This window comes from Camponotus floridanus, unplaced genomic scaffold (genome assembly GCF_003227725.1).
Source record: "Camponotus floridanus strain SB8 unplaced genomic scaffold, Cflo_v7.5 scaffold83, whole genome shotgun sequence".
Taxonomy (NCBI): domain Eukaryota; kingdom Metazoa; phylum Arthropoda; class Insecta; order Hymenoptera; family Formicidae; genus Camponotus; species Camponotus floridanus.
The window spans coordinates 218,226-237,680 of NW_020229853.1; the positions used below are offsets into that span (position 1 = coordinate 218,226).

At 31.8% G+C, this 19,455-nt stretch overlaps 1 protein-coding gene across 11 annotated transcripts in view; it reads right to left on the reverse strand.

The window, feature by feature from the left end:
- LOC105248882 (cysteine protease ATG4B) overlaps positions 1 to 19,455 on the reverse strand; it is a 274,541-nt gene that overhangs the window by 179,597 nt on the left and 75,489 nt on the right. For all 11 annotated transcript variants that reach the window (XR_003123633.1, XR_003123634.1, XM_025414544.1 and 8 more), the window contains 2 exons: positions 8,013 to 8,164; positions 7,791 to 7,869 (listed from right to left, as the gene is read on the reverse strand). Coding sequence is in view for 9 of the 11 variants with exons in the window: in XM_025414544.1 (XP_025270329.1) it covers positions 7,791 to 7,869; positions 8,013 to 8,164 (231 nt within the window). In the remaining 2 variants the exon portion in view is untranslated. The remainder of the gene's footprint in view (positions 1 to 7,790; positions 7,870 to 8,012; positions 8,165 to 19,455) is intronic.

The following is a 19,455-nucleotide window of genomic DNA, read 5'->3' on the forward strand; positions in this document are numbered from 1 at the left end:
AGATCAAGGAACGAATTTTATGAGTGAAGAAATATTTAAAAACACTTGTAAATTATTAAAAATAAATAAAATTCAAACAACCGCCTATTACCCGGAAAGTAACTGGAAAACACACTGGAACGCACAGAACATTAGCCGAATACCTATGACACTATGTAAATGAAGACCAGACGAACTGGGATGAATGGATACCGTTCGCAATTTTTACATATAATACGACGCATACTGCTACAGGATTTACACCCTTTGAATTAGTGTACGAGCACCAAGCCGAAATCCCGACTCCCGACAGCATTAACGAAACCATCAAAACCGACATATAATTACGACGATTACGTGCCAAAGTTAAAAGAATGATTGAGAGCAACTAATCAACTCGCGAAAGAACATTTCAAAAAAGAAAAAGAAAAAGAACTATGATAAAAATACAAAGGAAGCTCATTTTAAAATAGGAGATAAAGTGCTAATGCACGACGAAACGTTACGACGGGGATCGAAAAAGCTCGAATCATTATGAATCATATACGATTATAAAAAAGAATTTATAACGTAAATTATACAATACAAAAAGGAAAAAAAAGCAGTGCGCATGCATATAAATAAAACTATTCATAGAAAATTAAAATAAAAACCTCACTGAGAAAAAAGACGCACGTATAACATAATACCTAACATATTATTACAGACTAACATTAAGGACCAACCTCGTCTTTACAGAGCAAGACAAGACGTCTCTTTCGTTTAAAGTGACAGAATTTGATCATACTCCAGGAATTTATTACGAAAAAATTGGACACCTACATCAAATCCAGAAGACATGGAAACTCGTTATCAAATCAGATATAACAGAACTAAATGATAGAACTTGGCAAATAAATAAATATATAAAACAAACAAACGAAATGTGCAATAGCATAAGAACCGAAACTAATATCAAACGAATATGTGATAATTTAAAAAATATCAATAATGACTCTAACATGTTAGCCAAAATAATAACATTAATAAACACCTTATATAAGACGCCAATAAACAAAAGAAGAGAACGAAAATCACCTCATTGACGGAATAGGTTTAATAACAAAATTCTTATTTGGAATCATGGATGCAAATAACAGACATTTATAAACGAACATTAATAAACGAACAGATACAATTATTACAGAACAACCAACAAGTATTAAAACACGCCGCAAAAAATCAAATCAAAGTTTTAAATACTATCATAATTCACTTAAACAAACTAGAAAACATATTAGATTACAATGGTAAATTAATAAATCATTATATTCGAGAATACACTACACGCGAAGAAATCGACGAACACTTTACTGTAATCATAGCGATGATAACAGATTTAGTTAGAGATGCGAAAAACATTCTAGAATATCTGACGCATGTTGAGAAAGGCGTAATGCATCCTCTGTTAACGTCGATAAACGAAATTATATTTCATTTAAAAGAAGCAATATTACAATTACCATGAGGTAACTACTTTCCATTCAACATAAAAATTGACGAATGTCTAACGATCGAGAATTATATAAAAGTAAACGCATACAGCGATAAAATAAATATATACACGATCTTAAGATTCGCAATAATTGCGCAACCAATGTTTAACGTTTTAAATGTAATTCCGTTACCACTTAATTATGAAAATAAATTTATGTATACAGAAATAACTAACAAACTAATAGCTACAAATAAAGAAATGCATATATACTTAATTTTAACAAAACAAGATTTAGACGAATGTATTATTAATAATAACATATATCTATGCGAAAAAAATCAGCCGATCTATCATATAAGCGAAAATACAAATATACAGGGTGGGGAAAAAGTATGGAAGCAAACAATTATTTCCGAAACTATTCATTTTTCGACAAAATGTCTTAGACATAATTTTTATGGTATGAAAAGATGTATTATGTGGCATAGACGGCATGACCTTGAAATGACCCTTACGAGCTGCATACAAATAACGTAAAAAATTTCAAATGGAACTCGTCAGTTTTTGAAATCTTGAGCTGATTAACGTAAAAATCAATGGATTCAGGTTGACAGACTTGTACTGATGTCAAACGACAAAATGCATATGAGCCATTCCTTAAAAACACTCCCAGTTACGAAACAATTGTGATACAAACAATTTGTATGCACATTGACATTGCTTACTGATTTCGCATCATGACGTTCAGTTGCGTCCACTAATAACATGTAATTGTACCTGTTGTCATATGATACACTGTCTATGAGTATTCATAGAATTTTTTTGATTTCTTGATCATCGCTACCTTATTTATTATTATCATTTATTTTATCCTTAAAAAAGTAATGTCAATTGGCATACAAGTTTCGGATATTGTGTTTTGAAAATTTGCTATTTTTGTCGTTTTCTATCATAGGAATTGTTACTGATTTTCATTTCTGTAATTTCAAATGTTATTTTCACGATGGCCCGATTAACAGAACGAGAGCGAATATCGCTGTTGATGATGCGTGGTTGAGGTGAGAATGAAAGAACTCACGATGAAGTTACAGTTTTGTTTAATGAAACTTTTCGAATCGGACAACCGGGCATAGTAAGATCTACCGTTGCTAAGACAATTCAACGATTTAATGAAACAGGTTCCATAAAGGATAAGCCAAAAGTAGGAAATACGAATTATCACAATTGTTTCGTAACTGGGAGTGTTTTTAAGGGAATGGGGCTCATATGCAGTGTTTTGTAAACGTTTCGACATCAGCTACAAGAATCTGTAACAAAAATTGACGAGTTCCATTTGAAATTTTTTACGTTATTTGTATGCAGCTCGTAAGGATCATTTCAAGGTCATGCCGTCTATGCCACATAATACATCTTTTCATACCATAAAAATTATGTCTAAGACATTTTGTCGAAAAATGAATAGTTTCGGAAATAATTCTTTGCTTCCATACTTTCTCCCCACCCTGTATACACAAAATCAATATACAAAAAATTGCGAAATCAAAATATATACACAAAGACAAAAGTACCACGAAAATTGTAACGTAGCCCATATGATAGCGACCCACACAATATGGATCACATTACGACAGCCATACTCCTGGCTATATTTGACAACCTCCGCAAATTACAATAATACATATTCTGAACATAAGAGGATAATCAAGAAATCAGGTCGAAATACTCTACGCGACAATTGTAACATGACAACTATCCAGGTAGCAAGCACACGTCATTTTGACGTTCCAAACTAGTCATTTTGATCATGTCGTCAGAATGACTAATTTGTTACATGACTTTATATTAACGTTTTGATATTATTTTGACGTCATTTTTCAGTCATGAAGTGACGATTATTTTATTATATTTTATTATATAATATAGTTAGTTAGTACATCGATCCCATAAAAAAATCTTTTAAAATTTTTTATATAACATGACTTTCGCGATCAGACTTTAACAATTGTTAAAGTAAAATTCACTGTAAAACCAGTAAATTTCACTGTAAAACCAATAATCGCTAGTTCGTTCGTTTACCGCTATAATGGCTATCTCCCTCGTATTTAGTTTTAGTCATGAGCATTATATAAAATTTGCAAAAAGTGACAGATAAAATTAGAAATATTACTTCGATTTAATTTCTTATACAATTCTATAGAGAGGCTTCAGATATTAAATCGATTTTATAAGTCGGACAAATAAATGTCTGGCTACTTAATGAAAATTATTCGTTCGTTATCTATTTAAAATAACAATATACATGTAATATAAATAAAATAAAATTTTTAATATAATAAATATTTAGTAAATAACAATAAAATTTTTAATTTTATATATATTTATATATATTTATATTACTTATTTTTATATTTATTATATTCATATTATATTTATGAAATAGATAGAGAGATGAATTGTAGTTTAATATTACTGGCAATAATGAAAGAAATATTACTGAGATATTACTGATTAAAATAGTCAAAATTATTAACTGATTCTTTCAATAAAATATCACTGATTTACAGTGCTTATAACTGCAGTAATCAGTGATTATTTACTATTTTTCAGTGATAATACACTGATTCACTTTTAGACAGTGCTTTATTCGACAACACTATTAAATATATTATTATGCTAAGAAAAAGACGTCAAAATATGGTACATTTTATGACGTCAAAATGCGGTACAAATCATGACGTCAAGAATCTGTGACATTAAGGTAACATTTCACGAGCAGTAAAAAGCAGCAGCAGTTTAGTAATTAACATTTAGTAATTAGCATTTGGTGATTTTACAGAATTGCTGCGCTGCCTATGAAATTGCTGCTTTGCTGTTCAACAGGATGAACTTCAAACAGCAAAAACTTGCGCCGGAAGTACGTCACCGATTCTAGTTACTTTCTAAAATGCTGCTGCTTTTTACTGCTCATAAAAAGTTATCTTTAGACCGTCATTTTTATGTCATAAAAACATTAATTCGTGACATCAAGAATAGTTAGTGAATGACCAATTTGAAACGTCAAAATGACGTATGCTTGCTACCTGGGTACAAACATGACAATACAGACGGAAACAAGCACATACAGTATAATTATAGAAACATTTTTACCAGAATTTAATATAACAGTTTCAAATAAAAGAGATAATGACGACAAACTTAAAGATATAATAAATAATCCACTAGAGTTAAAAGATTTAAACAATAAATTAGAAGAAATAAATAACGGTTTAAATAATAACAAAAATAATTTCTTCAAACAAAAACAATTTATTTACCCAATGGCATCCAGCGGAATAATCACTATAATTATTATAATATTAATAATATGGATAATTGTCCAAAATAGGAAAAATAAACTTAAACAAACGACTGTTAGAATAGTAAATGAAATCGACAATAAAATATCAAGCATACGGAATGCCTAGACCAATCTTAAAAAGAAATAAAAGCACACGGTTTTAAGAAAAAAAACTAGATGTAAGAAATGATTGTAATCAACATTGTAAAACAGAAAAAAGACATTGCATTATATTCAAAATTGCAAAAATTATAGAAAAACTTTGTTTCAACCTCCATTTTTCTTTTTTAACGGAGGAGAGGTGTTATAGTCTCACAGACTATAACCTGTACATAATTAAAATATTAAATGTTAGCATAAAATATTATTATTAAAGACGATATCAAGCATTCACCTCATAGAATCGCTGTCTCAGCGAACCACGCGCGGATTCGTCGAAAACGCGGAAGTACAACGAAGGATTTCGACACCAAATCATCTTCGCTTGCACTTCAACTTGACCGTACCATGACCCCGTATGGCCATGTTAGTAAGCGATCCCCTCTCCCAAAAAATCTCCCAAAATAAGGGTTTAAATACGAACCACCGCAAGAGCACGGCGAATAGTCATAAAGCAAGTGTAACCAGTATTAAATGCGAACCCAATACGTATTATAAACAAATTACTTTGAAGTTATAATCGAAGACGAAGGACAAGGCGGAAAGATCCAACTATGGGCGTTTTCCAGCTAGCGACATAGAGGACACAGTGTAACACAGTGAATCATTTCATCCTTGTTTACATTCGGCAACCAACAAGGATGAAGTGATACACTGTGTGCTCTGTGTCGCTTGTTGAAAAACGTCCTATATCATCAGAAATAAGAAAAGCTCCTGTACGAATTGATGTATATTCTAGAGATTAACTAGAGAAAACACAAGTATAATTAAAGCAGAAAATACATTAAATTATTAAACACAGCCAAACTCCTGGCTCTTGATCCTTCGGCGGCCTGAGATATTCTATATCTCCCGACTGCACCCCACTTCCCATACCACTCCCAGTACAACATATTATACATAAATTCTCTCTAAGAAACTAAAACGCATTTTATATTTATTGAAAGAAACTTGATTTTTAAAATATTTCAAATCAACACTAAATGAAAATTAAGATTCTTTTAATTCCTAAAACATTTTTTATATAATATATATAATTTAAAAAAAATGTTTTACGCAAGTTTTAAATCGCACAGTTTTTAAATCGAAGTAAGTTATGAAAACTTGGCGTGCCCGAATCGTAATAAAACACAGATTAAATATTTAATTACATAATATCTAAGATTTTACATTTTATTAGGAATGTATTTGTTTATAATGCAAACTGGGCACGCCAAGTTTTCATAACTTATTTCGATTTAAAGACTGTGCGATTTAAAACTTGCGTAAAACATTTTTTTTAAATTATATACATCATATAAAAAATGTTTTAAGAATTAAAAAAATCCTAATTCTCATTTAGTGTTGAATTTAAATATTTTAAAAATCAAGTTTCTTTCAATAAATATAAAATGCGTTTTAATTTCTTAGGGAGAATTTATGTATAATATTTCTACAATATAAGATTGATATTTCATGGCAAATATTATATCAAATTGCTTTTAAGTACTTGGCTAATAGTAATTATTGATTTTCTATTTAATTTTGATATTTTATTTTTTAATATTTTTTAGGAAAATTATTTGTTGAGGTTTTATTTTTTGGAAAAATGATTTTGTGAGGGAAAATTATTGTAAATTATTTTTAAGGACTTTTTTCATTAAACATTTTGTTGCATACAAGCTAGAATATTTTTTATGAGCTTCACGTATTTTTTTTACTTTTGGAAGACTTTTTTAGATGGATCACTTTTTTGTAAAATTTTACATCCTTTCTACAAATTAATTTTTAGGAAAACATTTTGGTAAATCATTTTTAGGGATATTTTTTTATTAAACATTTTGTTGCATAAAATGAAATATTTTTTATGTACTTGGCATATTTTTTTATGTACTTGGCATATGTTTTTTACCTTTGTATGGTTTTTTAATTTGGTAATTTTTTTTCCATTTTTTGAAGAATTTTTGAATATACATGTCATATAAAATAATATTCTAAGAAAAAACTGAAATCAATCTAGAATTAAAAAATCAACTTTTTCGCTTTAAAAAAAAAATTTAATATTGATTGAAAATTAGATAGACAGATAAGTTTATTTATTTCTTGCCTTTCGGCGTTAAAAGGAGTTTATTGATTGAAAATTATCTTTATCTTTTAATTAACAATAAGGGAATTATAAATATATAATAAAATTTCTATTAACTATTCTATTAATTTAAAACATGTAATACTTTGATAAAAATAAAGAAATTTGAATATACAGGGTGTCCCAAAAAGATTATAAGCGCAGTAACTGAGCCAATACTTATGAGCGCGGTAAACTAAATAAAAAAATCCTTTATTATTTTGTAATTTTCACAATAATTATTGAAATATTCAAAAAGAATTAGCTAATGAACGCGTATTTCGCGCGGCTAAATCATAAAATGTAAGTATGCCAATAGCGAGTGTCGCGCAACAAAAAGACAAAAGGATACGCATAGCCAAATTTTTTTTGTCTTATAACATTCAATACTGATACACTTAGAGGAAACATTCCACGCTTAGGAAACGCACGCTTATTTGCCAATTCTTTTTAATTAAGATTTCAATAATTATTGCAAAATGCTAATGGACTTTTCCGTTCAATTTATTTAATTCTACCCGCTCACGAATGTTGGCACAATCTTTATGAGATATCCTGTGTTTTGTAATTTCTACAATAGTTATTGAACAAAATAAAAGAATTATAAAATTAAAAATAATTTTAGCTTTAAATTTCCATTAATAAAAAAGAGAGCTTATTTTATATTTGTATCTGTATATGTATTCTGTCTGTACAATCTTAAATTGTCATTATATTGATCGAAATATACAAACCTACGCAGCCTATAAAATATAAAGCAAGATTGGGTTTTCCTCCAATCACTCCCATGGACTGTGTAATCTTAAATGACGTCTGAAAAAATGTTTCTAATCTATAATCTACATTTTGAACTAAATATATGCATTAGTAATACGTTATAATAATAAAAATTTGTATGCATCTAACTGTACAATAATATGAAAATTCAATGTTCAATGTAACAATTTTTATATTACCTTAAGTCCATTAATGTATATAGGATTAATCTCGCTGAGTCCAAGGCGTAATGGAATTAACAATAATAAAGGTTTCCATTGGCCAGGTGCCTTTAAAGGTACTTCTCCATCTATTTCCGCGGTCGTACCACCTTCTATCCTACACTGTCTTACTGCAAATCCATATATAAAAAATATGATCAAATATAATAAAAATTGTTCAAATACATTTATCCATTAATTAACATACACACATACACACACACACACACACACACTATACATATATTAATGTATTATATCTATTAATGTTATACAGGGTGAGCCATTTTAATTTATCCACTTCAATAACTTTTTTGTATTTGAATGTACAACAAAATGTTTCAAATAAAAGTTGCTTGACTTCGAGGGGGACAGAAGATGGGTGGCAAAAATTTGACCTTGGATAGTCATTTGAAAGTTGCATAAAGGTTACCTTCAATTTCTTAAATGGAACCCCCTATTTTTCATTGCATATTCTTATAGCTTATCTCGAGAGCTTTCCAAAACACTATAATTAAGTACCTTTTAATTAAGTACTTTTTGAGTTATAAGGCTTGAAATAATTTCTTAATTTTACATAAATCTTAAAATATCTAGTAAACCTTTCATTTTTCGATTATCTTATCTTGATATTTTTATGTATAAAATAATGAGAGAAATCAATTGGTGTAAGGAAAACACATAGTTGTTTCTAAGAAAAAATATGTAATTTGCAATTAACAATTCCATATTTTTCTTAAAAACAACTGTATGTTTTCTTTACACGAATTGATTCCTCTCATTATTTTGTACATAAAAGTATTAAGGTAAGATAATCGAAAAATGAATAGTTTACTAGATATTTTAAGGTTTATGTAAAATTAAGAAATTATTTCAAGCCTTATAACTCAAAAAGTACTTAATGAAAAGGTACTTAATTATAGTGTTTTGGAAAGCTCTCGAGATAAGCTACAAGAATATGCAATGAAAAGTAGGGGGTTCCATTTAAGAAATTGAAGGTAACCTTTATGCGACTTTCAAATGACTATCCAAGATCAAATTTTTGCCACCCATCTTCTGTCCTCCTCGAAGTCAAGCAACTTTTTTTTTAAACATTTTGTTGTACATTCAAATATAAAAAAGTTGTTGGGATGGATAAATTAAAATGGCTCACCCTGTATATCCTAATTTCGTTTCATTCGATTTAAGAAAAATCGAATTTTAAAAAATATAAATTTATAAAATAAAAATATAAATTAAGAAACATAATTAAGAATAAATAAAATAACATATGTAGAGGGAGAGAGAGAGCATACATACAATAGGGTGACACCCGATTGACCACGTCACCAATTGGCCGATTCAAAATAGGGCTCTCTGATTGGTCAATCGTTGTTGGTTACCGTAGGCACGGGTCGATATAATTGGCTGTGCTCAATCGCAACGTGGTCAAACGAGGCACTCCCCATACAATAATTCATGCCCATATAAAAATTTATATAATATATACTAATATATATATATATATATATATATATATATATATCGTAAAAATATACATATTGATGATATAAGTAAATTAGATAACTGTTATATATATATAATGCTATATAAGAGCAAAAATTATGTTACAGTCTTATATTATTAAAATTACATATATATGGATAAATGAAACACTTAATAAAAACTAATATAATCTTAAACATATAGTTATTATTTAATTATGAGTTTCTCCGCATAATATAAATTTAATCCCTTCTAATTTTATTTTTTTTATTTTTAAATATATATTTTTTGAAAAAAAATCTTAATGGGACGCGGAAGTCCTGTTTTACCGAAGTTACAATTTAACCGTAAGAAGCCGATAAAAAACTATAATTTTTCAATTTTTTCTTAATTTTTAACCGCTTTGTTTCTATATACTTTAATCGTGGAGGAGTATTTATTATTTTGTGCAACTAATGAAAAGATGTCGAACAAAAATGAAATATAACATTTTATCGGTAAAACAGGACTTCGGCATCTCCTTAAATATATATAATACATTAAAAACACACACAACAAAATCAATATATTAAATATGTGATATATTAATGTATTTAACTGATTCTTTTTTAATTAACTAATTAATGCCGTAATTCTTTTTTTATTATATTTCATTATATACAGATACCAATATACCACAGAAATTTGCATCAACATTGCTGCAATGTTACAACATTGCACATTGCAGTGTAGTGCTGCAGAAATATTGCAGAGATATTATTTTGTAATATTTTTGGCAATACTGCAACATTTTAACATAACGAAAATGTATAATAGGTGTTTCTTTACTTGCCGCTACGTGGCGACATCAAACTTAAGTAACTCGTACTCGAATTTTCGTCTAAAGTGGATATAAGGTCTACAAAGGACTAATGCAGTAATTATATTTCTTGTCTTGAGTCGGTTTAATTTCTAATAAATTGACTTGATTTATTTAATATTCTGAATTCTAATAAGGGATATAGATTATTAAACAAATAATTTATTTAATAATCTGGATCCCTCGTTGGGATTCAGAATATTCAACAGATTTTTCTTCAGTAAATAGATAAATGAGAAATAGAAGAATTCATTTATTGCACGTATTAAAATATTTTGTTGTCGAAGGTATGTACCCAGTCAGTCTGTTCAAACAGATTTTATCAATTTCTGCAAATTTTTGTCGACAGTAAGATTACAGATTGTATAAAAAATTTGTTATATCAAATAATGAGAATGTCAGCAGAAATGTTACAAAACCTGCTGCTGACTTAACCTAGTAAGCAAAATGTTAGCAGGTTGGCAGCAGATTGGCAGCAAATTCAATCGGAATCCCACACCAGAAACCATCTGTGTCCATATTAAGCTTTTGTTTTGATAACAGAGTCTGTAAAACATAACCTGTAAACAAACTGTCGGCAGAAACCGAACAGAATCTGCGCATGCAACCTGATGGCAAATTGACAGCAGAAACTGCATAAGATTTGCGCTTACTTTTATTAATGTTATATAAATGCAACAAAATTGATTATTATAAGTGTTAACCCGGGAAAAAAAGTCCATATATGGATTTTCTCAATATCTAATTATACATGCTTAGACGTGATATCAGTATCTGATCAGTGATGCCAGTTTCGAGACGCTGCCCCCTACCGCTACATATGAAATAGCACACACAAAGAAAGAGCCGAGTCCGTATCTGCGCTCTTCTACTACCTGAAGCTAGCTGTCGTGTACGGACACAGCTCTTTCTTTGTGTGCGCTATCTCCTGTACATGTAGTGGTAGGGGGCAGCGTCTCGAAACTGGCATCACTGTATCTGATTATGTCTGATTATACAAAATGACGTGAGATATCTAATTCACTTTTTATGATCGGAAATGGTCAGAGATGGACATCATATCTAAGCATATACAAAAACGTATGCTCTGATAAAATTATATGTGATATTATATATAATCATACAAGATTGTATATAATTTTACTTTTTTTATATAAATAGATATGGACTTTTTTCCAGGGAAATAACAATATTATCGGCAAGTTAATTACAATTTTCTTCTAAAATGACATATGTTATATCATAATATATGTTAATGTAATATATGTTATATCGTAGTTATCTCGTATCTCATATAGGAAGAACTAATTCAATTTAATTAAATTAATAATAAAGTAAATGATAAAAGTAAATGTAATTTGTAAATCTTGAAATGTAATTTATTTAGAATTAAATTCTTGCTTTATGCCTCAAATAGACAGTACATGAATAATTTTCCATTTATTTATCTATTTATATTGATTCCAATCAGTTTAATATTCTGAATCTCATCTGCTTGTATCAGATATCAGAAATTAAAGTGATATAAATTAAAATGATAATTACTATATTTTTTATTCATATTCGCGACTTTATATATATTTCTGATAGAATTAAACAGTAATCGGGAGAGTAAGAGAATTAAACAGTAATCGCTTGAGGAGCTAATATTATGCAATAATGTTAAAGTCAGTAAATAAGAATAGATTTAATAACGTTGCAATACATTTATATTAAGTAACTATTAATGACTGTGCGCATTATGTGATGAAATGTATAAATAACTATTAATGAATATGCGCATTATATGATGAAATGTAAATGTACGTTTCTGTACGTCTCTTCAGTACAAATAAATAAATTTTAGGAAAATTAAAACTTAAAAATTACAAGGATTACGCTTATCGCATGAATGGTATCCGAGTAAACCGTATATTCGGCTGTGTGTAATTAACTGTGTAATTTCTTAGCAGTACTAGGTGTCGACCACGTGGTGGATGTTTCCAGAGCGTCTCTCCTCCTCTCATGTTCCCCGTACAGTGTCTTGGCAAAGACATGCAGAAAGAAACAAGCAAAGAGGCCGTGATTCTGATAGAAATTAGATTACGAGAAAGTACAGCTCACGTAGCGGTAAGTGAAGAAACTATCGAATTATGTAAATCCTGTTCCGTTTCTGCCGTCAATCTGCTATCAGAGATTGTGTGCGCAGATCCTGCTCGATTTTTGTTATCAATTTGCTATCAAATTGCCTCACAGATCCTGTTAAATTTCTGTTATCAATCTACCGTCAATTATATCTGCAGGCTTTACTCGATTTCTGCTGATAATTTGACATGAAATTTCATTGCGTAGATCCTGCTCGGTTTCTGCCGACAATCTGTTGTCAAATTGCGTCGCACAGATCCTGTTCGGTTTCTGCCATCAATGTGCCGTCAGTTACATCAGCAGACTCTACCCGATTTCTGTCGACAATTTGATATCAAATTTCATTGCACAGATTCTGCTCGATTTTTGTTATCAATCTGCTGTCAAAATTGCGCCGCACAGATCTTGCTCGGTTTCTGCCATCAATATGCCGTCAGTTACATCAGCAGGTTCTATCCGATTTCTGCCGACAATTTATCAAATTTCATTGCGCAGATCCTGCTCGGTTTTTGTTACTAATCTGCTGTCAAAATTGCTTCGCATAGATCCTACTCGGTTTCTGCCATCAATGTGCCATCAATTATATCAACAAGTTCTGCTCGGTTTCTATTGACGATCTGTTGTTCAGTTATGTGAACAGATTTTGTTGTCTGCTGACATGCTGGCAACATGATCGAACATATCAATTCCTCTATGCAAACTATAGTCTTTAAAATTTAAAATGGATGTTTGACGAAAATCTGTTTTAACAAATTTGGCTATCTGGAAATTTGATAGGAGAAACTGAACAGGATTTGTTTAAAATTATCATAGCAGATTGGTGGCAGAAATCGAACAAGATCTGCACCACACAGTTTGATATCAGATTGGTTGCAGAAACCGAGCAGAATCTGTGCAGTTTGATGTTAGATTGTTTGGCAGAAATCGAACAGAAGTTGTATAAAATTATTATAACAGATTGGCGACAGAAACAGAGCAGGACCAGCGCAAAACAGTTTGATGTCAGATTGATTGCAGAAACCGAGCAGGATTTGCGCAAATTTGATACCAAATTCTCGGCAGATATCGAGCAGAGCCTGCTGATATAACTGTAACGATGCACTCCGGAATGCATCGTTTCCTGGGAAACACCGGCCGGAAGCTGCCGCCCGACGACCACCAGTCGGGCAAGAGCAGAGGGCTGTGTGCCCATCTTTTTTGAGATCTTAGAAAACGGCCGGGTAGGAGAAAGAACGACACTGCCGTCGGGAGCCGCCGGCTGAAAACCCGCGTACGGCACCCCGAACTCCCCTGGGCGGACTCGTGCCGCTCCGATATTTTTACCGCCGCTCGGTGGGGATAATTACCGAATACGCCGGCACGGAATAATTAGTCGGTATAAAACGAGTTCTCGGCGGCATGTCAACTCAGATCCTTCGATCCTCTCGACAGCCTAACTTGTCTGAAGGCAAACCAAGCAATAGAGAGAAATCCTTGCGAAAGTAAGCAGGCCAGAAGATAGTGCGAACGCTGCCTCTGCCGATAGTTATCGGCGCCTACAAAATCGCCTCCACATTCTATTCCGAATATTCGGCGTCGCAACTATCCCCGGGAGTGGAACTTGAACTGCCTCCGACGCTTGCTAGCGTCGCGACGCCTTCCGAAACCCACAATCCATCAGGGGAAATTATTAAAGAGCAGGATTTAAATCACCGAATTAAAAGTCCGACAGCTGACAAACGAGTCATAAACACCGACAAGAAACACGGCAAAAACGCCCCAGGCAATCCGCGTTCATAAAAAGCTTAGCGCACCGTATCGCTAGTCGTACAAACATATAGCGCATACAATCAATTATATTATTTCCGCGCCGCTAATTATATAAACCGGAACCTCCGCAAGGCCGCGACACGTCAACTGCGGAAGTACAACTTGCAGATTCACGGGCAAGACGCAACCCCGCCGATACGTGTGCGACAAATATCTCGCGCCGGATATTCCGTAGATCGACCGACGTTATCGATTATATCTCGATCCACCGCGCGCATCGTCACGTACACACGCACACTCGCACTCGAACTTGTATACTCACACACAACCGTGCATTTACATAAACATTCACACTTGTATTCACAGAGAACAAATAAATACAGTTTATTACACCTACACGCCGATCGTTATTCTGTTCACTACCTGGACCCGACGGCTATCCGATTTCCAAAATTCGCGGTACGAGAAACCGCATGTTACATAACTGACAACAGATTGATGGCAGAAATTGAACAGGATCTGTGCGACGCAATTTGACAACAGATTGTCGGCAAAAACCGAGCAGGATCTGCGCAATGAAACTTCATGTCAAATTATCGGCAAAAATCGAGTAAAGCCTGCAGATATAACTGACGGCAGATTGATAGCAGAAATTTAATAGGATCTATGAGGCGCAATTTGATAGCAAATTGATAACAAAAATGCGCACACAATCTCTGATAGCAGATTGATGTCAGAAGCGGAACAGAGTTTGCATGATTCGATAGTTCCTTCACTTACCGCTACGTGAGCTGTACTTTCTCGTAATCGAATTTCTGTCAGAAATATATATAAAGTCGCGAATATAAATAAAAGACTAAAAATATAGTAATTATCATTTTAACTTCTATCACTTTAATTTCTGATATCTGATACAAGCAGATGAGATTCAGAATATTAAACTGATTGAAATCAATATGATAAATGGAAAATTATTCATGTATTTCCTATTTGAGGCATAAAGCAAGAATTTAATTCTAAATAAATTACATCTACAGTTTTACAAGTTACATTTACTTTTATCATTTACTTTATTATTAATTTAATTAAATTGAATTGGTCCTTCGACATGAGATATAATTACAATATAATATACAGGGTGTCCCATTTTAATGCCCCACCCCAAATAACTTTCTTATTTTTAATTTTAGAAAAAGATGTTTCAGACAAAAGTTGTATGGTTTCGAGGGGGACATAAGATGGTACCATTAATTTGATCTTGAAGAGTCACATGAAGGTTACGTGAAGATCATTTTCAATTTCTTAAATGGAACACCCTATATATTTTTGCATATTCTTGTAGCTTATCTCGAGAGCTTTCCAAAACACTATAAATAAACATTTTTTCATCAAGTACGTTTCGAGTAATGAGGCTTGAAATCATTTCTTAATTTTACATAAACCATAAAATATCTTGTAAAATATTCATTTTTTGATTATCTTACCTTAATACTTTTATGTACAAAATAATGAGAGAAATCCATTGGTGCAAAGAAAACATACAGTTGTTTTTAAGAAAAAAATATGTAATTTGCAATTAACAATTCCATATTTTTTCTTAAAAACAACTGTATGTTTTCTTTACACCAATTGATTCCTCTCATTATTTTGTACATAAAAATATTAAGGTAAGATAATCGAAAAATGAATATTTTACAAGATATTTTATGGTTTATGTAAAATTAGGAAATTACTTCAAGCCTCATAATTCGAAAAGTACTTGATGAAAAAATGTTTATTTATAGTGTTTTGGAAAGCTCTCGAGATAAGCTACAAGAATATGCAAAAATATATAGGGTGTTCCATTTAAGAAATTGAAAATGATCTTCACGTAACCTTCATGTGACTCTTCAAGATCAAATTAATGGTACCATCTTATGTCCCCCTCGAAACCATACAACTTTTGTCTGAAACATCTTTTTCTAAAATTAAAAATAAGAAAGTTATTTGGGGTGGGGCATTAAAATGGGACACCCTGTATATTACATTAACATATATTACAATATAACATATGACATATATGTCATTTTAGAAGTAAATTGTAATTAACTTGCCGATAATATTCTTATTTAGCACCTGTAATAATCAATTTTGTTGCATTTATATAACATTAATAAGTAAGTGCAAATCTTGTGCAGTTTCTGCTGTCAATTTGCCATCAGGTTGCATGCGCAGATTCTGCTCGATTTCTGCTGACAATCTAACATCAAACTGCACGCGCAGATCCTGCTCAGTTTCTGCCGACAGTTTGTTCACATGTTGTGTTTTACAGACTCTGTCGCTAAAATAAAAGCTTAATGTCGACACAAATAGCTGCGGTTCTAGTGTGGAATTCTGATCGAATTTGCTGCCAAACTACTGCCAACCTGCTAACATTTTGCTTACTGGGTAAAATAATTGTATGTATATTATTGAGATAAAAATTTAATAAGAAACATTTATAGATAAAAAATTAATTGTTAATAAATTTATTAATATAAAACACTAATAGATATTTTTTTTAGAGCATGAAATTTTTTTAAAAGGAAATGTTTTTTTTCTATCTTTCTTAAACATTTTTCGAAGTTTATTTATTAAATTTAAAACGGTCTGCATTTATAGCAAAACGCGTTTTAATATTACAAATACATTACACCGTAACATTACTACAATCTTACATTGCAATATTCCTAAAAGCGGACATTTTAACGTTGCTGCAATCCCACAGCGATGGCAGCAACATTTTGCAATGAATTTGCAATGTTGCAATATTGCGGTGAAAGATTGCTGCAATGTATACACAATCTTTGTGTGCTATATGGGTAGCCAGTCTGTGAGATTGTTGTCAACAATTGTTACAGCACACTAATTTTGAAAAATTAAAGATGCATTATATTGAGTTAAATTCATATAATTTCTCATTCTAAAAACGGCGTATTAATGGCAATATGTTAACATCGATTTGCAAATAGGAGATTTGACAACAATTTGATGACAACTCGTTTGTCGTTGATTTGTTATTCATGATTAATGGCACATTGATCATTTTTATCAAAGATACTAATATATTTTGACATTATTTCATGACATTTTTTTGATGTTTTTTTTATTTTTTATTAATAAATAAAGAAAATAAAAATATAATTTTATTTTATAATTATTTATTAAAATTGAAATTTTAATAAATAATTAAAAATTAATAAAATTTAAATAACTCAATTTATAAAACTCAAGATTTTATTTATATAAAAATTAAATTTTTCTATTTTATATCTCCAGTAGTTAATTTTCTATTTTATATCTCAAATATCCCTAGAAATATCTAAAATAGTCATTTCAACGTCAAAATGATGTCAAAATAATTGTTTTTCCTACCTAGATGTAAAAAAACTGATTTTTGAATTGACGATTTTTGTTTATTCGGATACTCATTTATCTATTTTCAAACAATTACTTCAAGATCTAGAATCTTTTAAATTGAAATTGTATCAGAAATTTAACTGATAAAAGAATATATTTTATTGTTTAAATGTTATTAGCGAGTGGATATAATTTGACCACGTTCGAAATGGTCACGGATAAATTTGATCATGTTCGGAATGGCCACGTTCGTAATGGCCACTCGTTCGTAATGGTCACTCGTTCGTAATGGCCACGTTCGAAACGGCCACGTTCGAAATGGCCACAAATAAATTTGATCACGTTCGAAACGGTCACGTTCGAAACGGCCACGTTCGGAATGGCCACGGGAAATATTGAATAAAGTTCGATTTGACCTCGTTCGTAACGACCACGTTCGTAATGGCCACCCGTTCGTAATGGCCACATTCGAAACGGCGACGTTCGAAACGGTCATCCCCCGCGTGTGTGTATGTGTGACCACAGCGAAGAAGTGTCGATTAAGTGTACTTCTTGATTGTGTAGACTGTCAATGTTTAATTCCGAGCGTGGCCGTTTCGAACGTGGCCATTACGAACGGATGGCCATTACGAACGTGGCCGTTACGAACGTGGCCATTACGAACGGATGGCCATTACGAACGTGGCCGTTACGAACGTGGTCAAATCGAACTTTATTCAATATTTCCCGTGGCCATTCCGAACGTGGCCGTTTCGAACGTGATCAAATTTATTTGTGGCCATTTCGAACGTGGCCGTTTCGAACGTGGTCAAATTTATCCGTGGCCATTTCGAACGTGGTCATTTCGGACGCTCCCATTAGCTGTGCTTTGCAGGCTTTATATACTCTCATGAAAAAAGATAGAAAATAATGCATACATACGTAGTAAAAAAATAACAGTAATATAACATCAATGTTAACAATATAATTGTTATACACAAGGAAAAATTATCTTGTAGTTACATTGGTTAATTATAACATTGATGATATGCTATTGTTACTTTGTATTTACTGTATTATGCATCATACAGCAGTAAATGAACGAACTTAATACATTTAATCTCGAGAGGGTTATATGTTGTTTCTATCGTAAACGTATAACAATATTATATTTTTAATTTGTTCATAAGTTGCGGTTATAAAACTTCATTGTTTGAGGAAATATGCGCGACACAAATGAAAATTATTACACTTGTATTATAGCTGTCATGATGTAGACGAAACAACAAACCAACAATTGTTGTTATGCTGCTGATAATATAATTTACACATTACTCAATAACATTCTATTGGGTATATTGCGCTTTTTGAGCCAGGCGCTAAGCATTACGCTACTGATTGATGAACTGCGCGACCAAGAGCGATTGCTCGCACGACAACGTGCAGAGACATAGCACATAGCATAGCACATAGCATGGCACGACTATGCACACGACACGACTGTGCACACGACACTACGGTAAGAAGACGTCTTAAGAGACGATTGAAAGACGGACCGTCGAAGAAGCATAGATGTGGTCGACGTGAACGAAACATAAACGATGTGCTTGAATCTTATATTACTACTTCGGACTGTTCGCGTATTGAAGACATAATAATAACGCACAACGGCCTTAAACAAAACCACCAAGAAACACATCGAACACTGAGAACGGACGATAATGCAAAATCGTCACAATTTTCAAATCTGACTACACGGCTCGTAAAACCTTCATGTTATGGTTTGAACGACATAGAAGCACTTTCGTGAAAGGACCGAAAGGTTAAACCGAGATGGAGAGCAAAGAG